Source organism: Erythrolamprus reginae, chromosome 5 (genome assembly GCF_031021105.1).
Source record: "Erythrolamprus reginae isolate rEryReg1 chromosome 5, rEryReg1.hap1, whole genome shotgun sequence".
Lineage (NCBI taxonomy): Eukaryota > Metazoa > Chordata > Lepidosauria > Squamata > Dipsadidae > Erythrolamprus > Erythrolamprus reginae.
In genome coordinates, this window is record NC_091954.1 from 2,667,372 (window position 1) to 2,681,662 (window position 14,291).

Genomic DNA, 14,291 nt, shown 5'->3' on the forward strand with positions numbered 1-14,291 from the left:
GGAGAAGCCTCCATGGGATCCCTCTAGGAATCTCCTGGGAGGAAACAGGGCCGGAAAAAGCGGGGAGAAGCCTCCGTGGGATCCCTCTAGGAATCTCCTGGGAGGAAACAGGGCCGGAAAAAGCGGGGAGAAGCCTCCGTGGGACCCCTCTAGGAATCTCCTCGGAGGAAACAGGGCTGGAAAAGGTGGGGAGAAGCTTCTTTGGGGCCTCTCTAGGAATCTCCTGGGAGGAAACAGGGCCAAAAAAAGTGGGGAGAAGCCTCTGTGGGACCCCTCTAGGAATCTCCTGGGAGCAAACAGGCCTGGAAAAAATGAGGAGAAGCCTCCCTGGGGCCTCTCTAGGAATCTCCTGGGAGGAAACAGGGCTGGAAAAGGCAGGGAGAAGCCTCCGTGGGGCCTCTCTAGGAAGACGCACAGGTCTTCTAAAATTATACACATTTGACCTCATTTACCACGACAGGAAAACATACCCAGAGCCTAGAAGAGGGGAGAAATTAAAAAGTTCAAATTTTTTCTACCTGTTCTGTTTACTTGACTGTACCCATCACTGTCGCTATTACCAGGTTGCCCAAACCAGTCAACACCACTTCTGGGAGGAACCAAAATATGTCATAGATTGAGATCTAAAGATGGGAAGGAACAGTTTTAGAGGAGAGATGAAAAAGTAGGTTTTCTCTGCTTCATACTCATCGTCTCGAGCTACCACAGTTTTCCCTCCTTTGTTCTCCTCAGGTCGAGACATGGCGAGCACAACCTTGCCTGGCTACCCGCCCCATGTTCCACCAACCGGACAAGGCAGTTACCCAACCTCCACTCTTGCAGGGATGGTGCCTGGTAAGTGTTGTGAGTGGCACACACACACCCCGAAGCGCCCCCGCGTGAGGTTTGGCTTCTGTGCATGTGTGGAAGCAAAAATATCGGTGAAAATTGCCGAAATCTCACTCACACACAAGTCCTCACATAAATCCCAGTGACCGGTTAGGTCCCACAGAGTTGGCCTTCTCCAGGTCCCATCGACTAAACAATGCCGTTTGGCGGGATCCAGGGGAAGAGCCTTCTCTGTGGTGGCCCCAACCCTCTGGAACCAGCTCCCCCCGGAGATTAGAACTGCCCCATACTCCTTGCCTTTCTTAAACTCCTTAAAACCCACCTCTGCTTCCAAGCATGGGGGAACTAAGACATCTCCCCCGGGCCTGTACAGTTTATGCATGGTATGTTTGTGTGTATGTTTTCTTTTAAATAAGGGGTTTTTAGTGACTTTTAATTATTAGATTTGTTATATATTGTGTTACTATTGTTGTGAGCCACCCCGAGTCTACGGAGAGGGGCAGAATACAAATCTAATAAATTGAATTGAATTGAATTGAATTGAATGTCTGACTGTCAGAATGAGGGCGATTGGTTTTTAAGGGTTAGTTAGATTAATTTTAAATTTGGATTTAGGATGTTTTCTATTGTTCTTTTACACCCCGAGTCTTCGGAGAAGGGTGGCAAATAATAAATAAATAAATTAGTGCAAATGTTCTGGAAGCATTTTGCTTTTTCAGTTCGGTGAAATCACATTCACCATCATCAGGCTGAAGTTTCCAAGCTTCGTGCTGTTGTAAATATATATATATATATATGTATATATTTTTTTTTCCTGGAGCATTTTGAGCTCCAACAGAAAAGCTCTAGGACTGCTGTGTGAACAGGTCACAGCCTTAAGCTTTTTCCAAAGAGAGCAGTTAAAGAGAATCTAGCATTGATGAGAAAATTACATGTTTCATTAGTGATCACAAAAGGAGATAACTGGTTCCTCTCGGTCGCGATTGAGCTCAAAAGCTCATTATCCTGCAGCTCGTTTCCTTTAACTCCTTGTCAATAAACATTGTGCCCATATGGTGCTTCTGCCTAGTGGTCCTGGAGAGACAGGAGGGGTGAGTGAGAAGTTCCTTACTTAACCTGCACTTCAGAATAAATGTAGGGACAAATTGAGTGACAACATAGAAAAATAAAGGAAACATTTAAACCCCTTCTTACATAAATGGGCCTTGTAAAGAACCTTCCACCTGACTTTTAGAGTGATACCTCGTCTTACAAACGCCTCATCATACAAACTTTTCGAGATACAAACCCGGGGTTTAAGATTTTTTTGCCTCTTCTTACAAACTATTTTCACCTTACAAACCCACCACTGCCGCTGGGATGCCCCACCGTTGCCAGCGAAGCACCCGTTTTTGCACTGCTGGGATTCCCCTGAGGCTCCCCTCCATGGGAAACCCCACTTCCGGACTTCCGTGTTTTTGTGATGCTGCAGGGGAATCCCAGCAGTGCAAAAACGGGCACTTCGCTGGCAACGGAATTTCAGAGGTGGGGTTTCCCATGGAGGGGAGCCTCAGGGGAATCCCAGCAGTGGGGTTTCCCAGCAAGGGGAGCCTTAGTGAAATTGTAGCATCGCAAAAACACAGAGGTCCGGAGGTGGAGTTTCCCATGGAGGGGAGCCTCAGGGGAATCCCAGCAGTGCAAAAACGGGCGCTTCGGCTGGCAAAAGAGGTGAATTTTGGGCTTGCACGTATTAATCGCTTTTCCATTGATTCCTATGGGAAACATTGTTTTGTCTTACAAACTTTTCACCTTAAGAACCTCGTCCCGGAACCAATTAAGTTTGTATGACAAGGTATCACTGTATTGGGGAAAAGCCTATTGCTTCCATTGAGGACCTGTATACTTCACGAGTCAAAAAGAGGGCAGGGAAAATATTTACTGACCCCTCACATCCTGGACACAAATTGTTTCAACTCCTACCCTCAAAACGTCGCTACAGAGCACTGCACACCAAGACAACTAGACACAAGAACAGTTTTTTTCCGAATGCCATCACTCTGCTAAACAAATAATTCCCTCAACACTGTCAGACTTTCTACTAAATCTGCATTTCTATTCTACTAGTTTTTCTCATCATTCCTATCACCCATTTCCTCCCATGCTGACTGTATGACTGTAACTTGTTGCTTATATCCTAAGATTTTTATTAATATTGCTTCTTCATGGCTTATTTGACCCCTATGACAATCATTAAGTGTTGTACCACATGATTCTTGACAAATGTATATTTTATTTTATGTACACTGAGAGCACATGCACCAAGACAAATTCCTTGTGTGTCCAATCACACTTGGCCAATAAAAATTCTATTCTATTCTTTCTTATTGAAAGTTCTACTTAGATTCAACCCCTTCAAAATGAGAAAGCTTTTACAACTCTCCACTCTGCTGGCTGTCTACATATGCAGCTAAAAATGCTTTATTATATTAACGTGTTGGGAAAAAATATCCGTCTGGGTTCAATTCCCAGTGGGAAGAAAGACACTGGAAACAAGGAGACTGATTGGAAATAGAATAGAATAGAATTCTTTATTGGCCAAGGGCAATTGGACACACAAGAATTTGTCTTGGTGCAGATGCTCTCAGTGTACATAAAAGAAAAAATATGTTTATCAAGAATCAGGAGGTACAACACTTAATGGTTGTCATAGAGGTCAAATAAGCAATCAGGAAACAATATTAATAAAAGTCTTAAGGATACAAGCAACAAGTATAGCCATAAGTGGGAGGAAATGGGTGATAGGAATGATGAGAAAAAACCACTACTAGGATGCTTGGCTGCATAGCTAGAGGTATAACAAGCAGGAAGAGAGAGATTGTGTTACCACTATATAGAGTGCTGGTGAGACCACATTTGGAATAATACTGTGTTCAGTTCTGGAGACCTCACCTACAAAAAGATATTGACAAAATTGAACAAGTCCAAAGACGGGCTACAAGAATGGTGGAAGGTCTTAAGCATCAAACGTATCAGGAAAGACTTCATGAACTCAATCTGTATAGTCTGGAGGACAGAAGGAAAAGGGGGGACATGATCAAAACATTTAAATATGTTAAAGGGTTAAATAAGGTCCAGGAGGGAAGTGTTTTTAATAGGAAAGTGAATACAAGAACAAGGGGACACAATCTGAAGTTAGTTGGGGGAAAGATCAAAAGCAACGTGAGAAAATATTATTTTACCGAAAGAGTAGTAGATGCTTGGAACAAATTTCCAGCAGACGTGGTTGGTAAATCCACAGTCACTGAATTTAAACATGCCTGAGATAAACATATACCCATCTTAAGATAAAATACAGAAAATAGTATAAGGGCAGACTAGATGGACCAGGAGGTCTTTTTCTGCCGTCAGTCTTCTATGTTTCTATGTTTCTACTACTAGTAGTGCAGACTTAGTAAATAGTTTGACAGTATTGAGGGAATTATTTGTTAAGCAGAGTGATGGCGTTTGGCAATTAAACTATTCTTGTGTCTAGTTGTCTTGATGTGCAGTGCTTTGTAGCAACATTTTGAGGGTAGGAGTTGAAACACTTTGTGTCCACAATTTGACTTGTGCAGTACACAGGTCCTCAATGGAAGGCAGGTTGGCAGCCATTGTTTTTTCTGCAGTTCTGATTCTCCTCTTAATGTTGGACAGGACCACATGGCTTGAGGTCCAGGGCAAAAAAAAAAAAAAGCACAGAGGTGAGAGATTTCCTCTTTCCTCTCTGTCTGACTGATGGTATGACTGACACCCTTCTGTTTTTTCTCCAGGGAGTGAATTCTCAGGCAATCCTTACAGCCACCCTCAGTACACAACCTACAATGAGGCTTGGAGGTTCAGCAATCCTGCATTACTAAGTGAGTATTCCCTAACCTTCTCTCTACCGTTTTCCATCCCTTTTCTGTTGATCTCCTTGTTCCTTTGCTTTCTTTTCATTTTCTGTCTTCCTGGGGTCTCTAAAACCTTGACCACCAACCAACAGAAACTGAGAGTGAACTGGCTTTGGGCTACTTCCTGTCACTGAATCCAGCCTTCCCCCTTTTTATCTAAGCAAAGTGTTTACATTTACATCCCCCCCACACAATTTTGGGTGGGATGGAGGTGGTCAGATGGTGGTTGCTGTTTCCTCTGACTTTGAAGAACAGGGCAAGCTGGAACAATGATCCTCTCTACGTCCGACAAGAGTCTACCCTGAATTCTTCTGAATTTGAGTTTCACACCAAGTTGCATAACACCCTGATCAAGTAATGGATACTGAGAGAGAGTAGAGTAGAGTAGAGTAGAGTAGAGTAGAGTAGAATAAATAGAATAGAATGAATAGAATAGAGTAGAGTAGAATAAATAGAATAGAATGGAACGGAACGGAACAGAATAGAATAGAATAGAATAGCGAATAGAAGAATAAAATAGAATGGAATGGAATGGAATAGAATGGAATGGAACAGAATAGAATAGAATAGAATAGAATAGAATAGAGAATAGAAGAATAAAATAGAATGGAATGGAATGGAACAGAATAGAATAGAATTTATATTGGCCAAGTGTTATCTTCAACTGCATTGACTAAATCTTTAGCTGATAGGAAATAAAACTTCCCACATTGTAATACCTTTATATAAAGCCATTGAGCATCTCCCCCAGGCTTTTTATAGTTTTATGTATGGTATATGAGTGTTGCATGGTTTTTAAATGAGGGGTTTTTAGATGCTTTTTTTAATATTAGATTTGTTTATATTGTCACACGGTTTTATTGTTGTTGTCAGCCATCCCGAGTCTTTGGAGAGGGGCGGCATACAAATCTAATAAATTATTATTATTATTATTATTAGTAGTAGTAGTAGTAGTATTATTATTAGCAATATTTTTCTTTTTTTTTAAATACTAAAATTCTGGAAAACCCCCACCTAGAGCAAACCATAAACAAAATGTTAAGGAAGCTAGAGTCAACAATGTCCTGTAAAAGGAAAAAAAATGGTGATATTAGTTTGTCAAACATGTACAAGATGGCAGGTGTAGAGTAGAGTAGAGAAGAATAGAGAAGAGTAGAGTAGAGAAGAATAGAGTACAGTAGAGAAGAGTAGAGCAGAGAAGAGAAGAGTAGAGAAGAGAAGAGTAGAGCAGAGCAGAGAAGAGTAGAGAAGAGTAGAGAAGAGAAGAGTAGATAAGAGAAGAGTAGAGTAGAGAAGAGTAGAGAAGAGAAGAGTAGAGAAGAGTAGAGAAGAGTAAAGAAGAGTAGAGAAGAGTAGAGAAGAATAGAAAAGAGTAGAGCGGAGAAGAGAAGAGTAGAGAAGAGTAGAGTAGAGAAGAGAAGAGTAGAGTAGAGAAGAGAAGAGTAGAGAAGAGTAGAGAAGAGTAGAGTAGAGAAGACTAGAGTAGAGAAGAGAAGAGTAGAGAAGAGGAGAGGAGAGAAGAGTAGAGAAGAGAAGAGAAGAGAAGAGAAGACTAGAGTAGAGAAGAGTAGAGTAGAGAAGAGAAGAGGAGTAGAGAAGAGTAGAGAAGAGAAGAGCAGAGTAGAGTAGGGAAGGGAAGGGAAGGGAATAGCACAAGAGAAATGAATATAAATAAATGGGGACAGTAGGACAGGGAGGGTAGGCACATTGGTGCGCTTACACGTGCCCCCTTTACGGACCTCTTAGGAATGGGGTGAGGTCCACCGTAGACCTTTTAAGGTTGAAGCTGTGAGGGTTAGAGGTTGTAACAACAGAATCAGGTAGAGCTTGATTTGTTTAAATAAATACCAAAACAAAAAAATATATAGATATGATTCACTGTTTCTAACCCTAAAGAAATATTTCATCTCAAAGCAATGAGATTTAACTTTACATCTCCCCGATTAAACAGAGGCCAGGATATCTCATATAACTAGTTCGCTGGTGCAAAAAATGTCACAACTAAATGCGGTTTGGTTTATAGCCCATCTTATCCATCCCATCTACTTCTTTTACCATTCCTTCCCCACCCTTTCATTTTTTTTAAAGATGTCACAAAACCCATTCTTGTTTTTGCTGCAAGAATCTACACAGCTTCCCTTCTGGGATATATTAGCACATACTTTATTTCCCAGCTCGCCCATTTTTAAAACATTAGTGTTAATGAGCCCCTTCACAGCGAACAGGAGGTTGAGCTTGATAGTTTAAATGACCATTTCCAACTCAATGCATTAACATAATGAATTAAGAATTACATATTTCTGAGTGGGAGCTTCTGCCCAGATTTAAGACGGGGCAATTGTACGTGTTTTAAATCGATAAATATTTCTTAAAATTGATAATATTTATAATATTAGCCGCCCCGAGTCTTTGGAGAAGTGGGGACTAGAAATCGAACAAGTAAAATAATATACCATTTTATCAAATCATATTTCTGTAGTAATTGCTAATCTATGACCATTATGTGCACACCCTAGAGTATAAACCACAAAGCATAGATTTTTAAAAAATTATTGGGATTGTATACACCTACTAAAAAAATATGTGTCATATGGTCTGCTATTACATTTCGTGTAATCTTGCTGTTGCAAATGTGTAATCCTGCACTGTATATTGTGTGCCTTCATTTTATTTAAAAACTCAAAACTTCATAAAATCCAGTTCTTAAGATCAGCTACTGAAGTTCTTTGAATAAATCTTGACTCTTACACTTATTTACTTACTTACTTACTTACTTACTTACTTACTTACTTACTTACTTACTTATTTATTGGATTTGTATCTTGCCCCTCTCCGGAAACTCGGGGCGGCTAACAGCAATAAGACAGCATATAATAATAATCCAATACTAAAAACAGTTAAAACCCATTATATAAAAACCAATCATACATACAGACATACCATGCATAAAATTGTAAAGGCCTAGGGGAAAAGGGAATCTTAATTCCCCCATGCCTGGCAGCAGAGGTGGGTTTTAAGTAGCTTACGAAAGGCAAGGAGGGTGGGGGCAATTCGAATCTCTGGGGGGAGTTGGTTCCAGAGGGCCGGGGCTGCCACAGAGAAGGCTCTTCCCCTGGATCCCGCCAAGCGGCATTGTTTAGTTGACGGGACCCGGAGAAGACCCACTCTGTGGGACCTAACTGGTCGCTGGGATTCGTGCAGCAGAAGGTGGTCCCGGAGATAATCTGGTCCGGTGCCATGAAGGGCTTTATAGGTCATAACCAACACTTTGAATTGTGACCGGAAACTGCAACCAATGCAGACTGCGGAGTGTTGATGTAACATGGGCATATTTTGGGAAGCCCATGATTGTTCTCGCAGTTGCATTCTGCACGATCTAAAGTTTCCGAACACTTTTCAAAGGTCGCCCCATGTAGAGAGCGTTACAGTAGTCGAGCCTCGAGGTGATGAGGGCATGAGTGACTGTGAGCAGTGACCCCCGGTCCAAATAGGGCCGCAACTGGTGCACCAGGCGAACCTGGGCAAACGCCCCCCTCGCCACAGCTGAAAGATGTTTCTCTAATGTGAGCTGTGGATTGAGGAGGACGCCCAGGTTAACACATCTTGCCCTTTATTCAGAGATACCTTCAGCCCAATCAACAATTCTATTGTCAATTTTTAAACTTGATTTTGAGGTCTGTTCTTAAGCCAGATTTTGCTTAAAAAAAAATTGCTGAAAACTTTTGATTTAAAAATTTTAAATCAGATTTTGCTAAAAAAAAAAAATCTGATTTAAAAAGCCAGATTTTGCTATTATACAGACGGACAGTTTTGCACAATTTGGTAGATTTTTTAAAAATTTAGATTTGGTAGATTTTTTTTAAAAAAGGACTTTAGGACTTCATGCACTTTCTCAGAATGGAAAGTATTCCAAATAATAAAGCTGCTGATATTTCCTGCATAGTTCTGCTAAGATGGGCATTTCTGCTAGTTGGAATTGGAAAGAGAGTAGTACAGTAATACCTCGTCTTACGAACTTAATTGGTTCCAGGACGAGGTTCGTAAGGTGAAAAGTTCATAAGATGAAACATTGATTCCCATAGGAATCAATGGAAAAGCCAATAATGCATGCAAGCCCATTAGGAAAATCCAAAACATTAAGGCTTTTTAAAGAAAAAGCGGGGGGGGGGCAGACTAAGCTAAGGCGAACAGAGTGGGGGGAGGGACAGCGAGAGGTGGCAAGAGGTGGCAGTCCCAATGAAGCAAGGCGAAAAGAGCCTCTCTTGATCTCCATGAATCCCTCCTGTTTTTTCCCACCCTGTCCTGCACCTTTCTCCTCTCTTGATCTCCATGGCAAAAATCCATGGAGATCAAGAGAGGAGAAAGGTGCAGGACAGGGTGGGCAAAAACGGGAGGGACTCAAGTCTGGAGGTGGGGCATCCCAGGGCGGCAGGTTCGTAAGGTGAAAAAAGTTCATAAGAAGAGGCAAAAAAAATCCGAACCCTGGGTTCGTATCTCGAAAAGTTCGTATGACGAGGGGTTCGTATCATGAGGTACCACTGTATTGTTAGATATTTATTTATTTGTTTGTTTGTTTGTTTGTTTGTTCATTTGTCCGTTCGTTTATTTGTCAAACAAGTATAGAATTATAGTTTGTATTAACATAATAATAATACTAGTAATGTCCCTTTGCAATACATCCCTCCATGAGGACTGAGTATCATCCAGAATAGTTTTGGAGATTACCCTGGAAGTGAAAAGAATAAACAAAATCTTTCAGCCCCCGAGGAGAAAAAGGTTCCCCATCCCTGGTATAGGCCTCATTTCCAGATTTCTATTCCCAGTTCCTTTTAATGCGCTTCCTTCCTTTCCTTCCTTTCTTGTTTTAGTTTACTATATGTCCTTTCAATCAGTCCATTCTTCTCCTGTGTTAACTTTCAGGTTCCCCTTATTATTATAGTGCCACATCCCGGGGCTCCGCACCTCCCACTGCTGCCGCTGCCTATGACCGCCACTAACTACCACGGCAACCACATGAAACTGCAGGGTGACAGCCTAGGCCTCCACATTGTACCGGTCTGACGGACATTCCGCGCCACCTTGGAAGAAAACAACCACCCCTCCCCGCCACCTTCTTATTCCTCAACATTCTTTCCGATTGCAAAATTTACGGACACCGCAAAGACTGAAAAGTGTCCTACCCCTTGCAAACTCGCCAAGCTACTCCATTGGGCAATGGCGAAACCAGTGGTTCTGCCGTCCCTTGGCTAACACCACTGCAATATTTCAGACTCCTCCTTGGCGAAGTCTTCTCTAACTGGAAGAAGAATGGAGAGAGATGTGGGCAGTCAGCAACAGAGGAGAATGCTACTTATAATTCATTGTTCCCCCGCCTAAAAACGATCATTTATGAAAAAGAAACTCCGAATGATCGACAGTCAAATTTCCAGAAGCATGAGAGATACATGCGGCTCAACCTAATGAAGGGGGGGGGGGAAGAACTATGGGTCACCTGCTGTATTTCCTTGCGTGGTACGTTCCCTCTCATTCCTGTCTAGGTTGGTTGAAGTAAATTAGGTCTTGCTTTCTTCTCGTTTGGAGATGGACCGTTTCCATCCCATTTGTCAAAAACCCTACAAGCTGAAGGTGAACAAGCCATCACCCCCATCAAAACGTGTAGAGTCAAGTCGGAAAGAAGGATGGAGAGACGTCAACCCACCCATCAAAATGAAGAACTATACAAGTGGATATATATATATAAATATAACTGCTTTTAATGCTTTGTCCTGAAAGTCTATATAGGGAGGAGGGAAATAAATAATACCCCAGTTTTCTGGAAAAAAGAAGAAGTAAAGTCATGATAGAGTAAGCTGAAATACCACCCCAACTTCAATGATAAGACATATTATCCTGGGTTTTATTCTTTTCCTTTTAGGCACGTAGGAATATTCATGTATGGCAGAGAAGAGAGTGATTGAATTTTGTGTCCACCCATCTGCACAATATACAAATTTGGCAACAATTCACAGCTTCCTTTTTTGCCTCTCAGCCCAATCGATGTGTGTGTGTGTGTGTGTGTGTGTGTGTTTGTGTGTGTATATGTCACATGATTTTGCTGAATTTTAAAATTAAGGGAGACTATTTCGGCCTTGTTCAGGCCTCATCAGCTAGCCATACCCTCTCACTGGGATTTGCCTTACAAGGCAAAGGCTGCAAGTTCAAATCGCAGTGAGGGTATGGCTAGCTGATGAGGCCAGAACAAGGCCAAAATAGATCTATCCTAGTCTCTCTTAATTTTAAAATTCAGCAAAAACATGTTATACACACACACACATATATACAAAAACATGTTACACACACATACACATACATACATACAACATACTTACGTATATGAAGAGGCAGCAACCATTGCGATCTTCAGAACGTTTAAAAATTTATTTTTAAATTATTAAAATTAACTAGTATTTTTTAGTAATTACTAAAATTAATTTTAGTAATTAATAGTAATTTTACAGTTAATTTTAGTAATTTTTCAATAAATCTTAAACATTCTGGAAATCGCAATGGTTGTTGCCTCTTCATTTATAAATACACCCAGAACTTGCATTTTTAGGACAATTCTTGATATATAGATATATATGAAAATCCATTCTTTATGTGTAGGTCCTTTTAGAACAGAGATTATTATTTTGGGTCTCTAACCATTCAGTTTCTTCCATTCATACAGAAATATCAGGATGGAATGAAGGTGTGAGAAATGATTTGTTGCAAAAGAAATGTTGAAAGGCAGAGAAACAGGTTTCGCTTCCAGAATGTTATGCCTTCTCTTCTTATTTACAGTAACACAAGAAAGGACACACAAACACACATCAGCAGCATGTTTACAATTTGGTCACAATTTGATTTGAGAAATGGGCAGAAAAGCAACTGTGCCATTGCCAATTCCTGCCAAATCTAAAATGTCAAACTTGTTTTAAACTCGCCATCTAATGCCACGGAGAAACACACCGTTATATAAAAATCACATACAGAGCCTATCGCCCGTCTTGATCCATCTCATTTAATCAACCGATCTTGTTTTTGCTCTGCCATAATTCTCCCTCTCTCGCCAATGGCTCGAGCCTGCTGTCCTGTGTGAAATAATTTGGAAGATTCCCCATCTACCGTCACCGCCCCCATGGACCATGGTTTTTTTTCTGTCTCCTTGTGGTTGCCCAAATCTGTTGGGGGCTTCGCTTGGGCCCATTGCATCTGAAATGCTAATATCACGGCCTCTCTTCGCCTCTGCTTCCTTGGCTTCCGTCCCTTTTATTGAAATTTTTAAAAAGTTATAAGATACATAATAAAATAAATTTTGAAACTTGGAATTTGTTGAAAACTTGAATACGTCTAGTAGGGTCTTGTCCTCAGAGAAGGGAGGAAAAAACACGGCCTTTCCCCCCTTTTTACCAGCATGAGAATCCTGAAGGAATTCATCCCATCCCCAAAACCGCCTCTTATGTCTTCTAATCCCCATGTAGTTCTCGCTTAAGCGAGCGGCATGCAAAGAAAGTGGATCCCTTTTCACCTCTTCTTACCATAACAATATTCCATTATTAAAATACCCATTTATGCAAATTTCATGTCATAATGTAAGAATGCTGTAAATCATATTAAAAGAAACATGAACGTTATGCATGATCATGGTGGATTTCAGACTTATTAAAATCTAGCAGGTTAGTGAAGTCTTTCAATATCATCCGGTCTACGATGTCCTAATTGATACAGGAAAGAGGAAAGAGGTCATCTTTGTCAATGTCCATTTTCCCGGCGCTCTTGAGCATTATTTCCCATAAGATTTTTCCCTTCTTCCTTCTGAGCAAAGAGAGAGAATTATTATTACTTATCCCAGTGGTAGGTTGTTCTCGGTTCAGCCTGGGTTGCCGAACTGGTAGCGGTGATGGTTTGCCAAACTGGTAGCGGCAATGGCTTGCCGAACTGGTAGCGGCGATGGTTTGCCGAACTGGTAGCGGCAATGGCTTGCTGAACTGGTAGCGGCGATGGTTTGCCGAACTGGTAGCGGTGATGGTTTGCCGAACTGGTAGCAGTGATGGTTTGCCGAACTGGTAGTGGCGACGGTTTGCCGAACTGGTAGTGGCGATGGTTTGCCGAACTGGTAGCGATGGGATTTAGAACCCACTGCTGCCTTTCCTGCAACTAGGGATTTTATTGTCCGATCTGGAGAAGAAGGGAGATATCATTTATATAAACGATCGTAGGGGGCACAAGATTCTCATGTGTTATCTTGTGTATATCGAATGTTAAACCCTCTGAAGAGAAGCAAAGTCTTCTCATTGGGCATTTTTGAGAGAAGAGAAGAGCAAGTGTTTATAGAGAGCTAAACCTACTTGCTGCCTCCCGTTTGGTACATCTTGACTTCATCGAGAGCACTTGATCTACTTTCAAGCAAACTTAAAGCAGGAGGCTTTGCAAATCAACAAATTGTCAATATTGGGTCATAAGAAATTTTTGTATTTTGTTTTATTAGAGCCTTTCCGTGAAATTCTCATACAGGACCATTGTCATGAGTCAAAAACTCTTTCTGTTGCTCTCCATATTACCATTGAAATGTGTTGATATTACTGGATCACAAAAATCATCTACATCTTAGGCTGTGTTTTATTTTTAAATTAATAAAAGGATTTGTATTGATAGCCCCAAATTTTAAAACATCTGGAAATGCACTTATTCTTTTATACCTTCCATAGCCTGCTATAAATTTGCAATCGAAAATCATTTCAACGACCACCTTTATCTTAATCCCAAATTTACTTTTAAAATTAAGGGCAACGAAAGCCAATTATCATTAACGTACACAGCTAATCATCTGGTTATTGCAATATTTAAAATTGCCCATTCAATGGCATTAAATATGGATTCCCAAACAATTTGGAATAGCTCTTTGGGCCATTCTAAAACAAACTAATTAGTTTCCAACATATCACTGACTTCATGTATTTCCTCAACCTGATTATGCCAAAATGGAAGAATAATCTCATTTTTTGAAAACCTCTGACCCGGAAAATCTTTAGGGAAAGTGTAACTAGAATAATCTGATCTGATAGAAACATAGAAACATAGAAGACTGATGGCAGAAAAAGACCTCATGGTCCATCTAGTCCAGTGTTTTTCAACCAGTGTGCCGTGAGACATGGTCAGGTGTGCCGCGAAGCTCAGAGAGAGAAAGAAAGAAAGAGAGAGAAAGAAAGAAAGAAAGAGCAAGAGGGAGAGAAAGAAAACAAGAGAGAGAGAAAGAAAGCAAAAGAGAGAGAGAGAGAAAGCAAAAGAATGAGAGAGAAAGAAAGAAAGAAAGAAAGAAAGAAAGAGAGAAAGAGAACAAGAGAGAAAGAAAGCGAGAGAGAGAAAGAGAAAGAAAGAAAGAAAAAGAGAGAGAGAGAGAGAAAGAGGGAGGGAAGGTGGGAGAGAGAAAAACATAGAGGGAGGTAGGGAGGGAGAGAGAAAGAGAGCAAAAAAGAGGAAAGAAGGAAGGAAGAAAGAGGGATGGAGAGAGAGAAAAAAAGAGGAAGGGAGAGA

General features: G+C 40.9%; 1 protein-coding gene across 2 annotated transcripts in view; it reads left to right on the forward strand.

The window, feature by feature from the left end:
- The window catches only part of PAX2 (paired box 2), a 127,996-nt gene extending 117,259 nt beyond the window's left edge, over nucleotides 1–10,737 (forward strand). For both annotated transcript variants that reach the window (XM_070751969.1, XM_070751970.1), the window contains 3 exons: nucleotides 733–834; nucleotides 4,617–4,703; nucleotides 9,676–10,737. In XM_070751969.1, the coding sequence (XP_070608070.1) occupies nucleotides 733–834; nucleotides 4,617–4,703; nucleotides 9,676–9,797 (311 nt within the window). In that variant the 3' untranslated portion in view covers nucleotides 9,798–10,737. The remainder of the gene's footprint in view (nucleotides 1–732; nucleotides 835–4,616; nucleotides 4,704–9,675) is intronic.
- The last annotated feature ends 3,554 nt before the right edge of the window (nucleotides 10,738–14,291 follow it).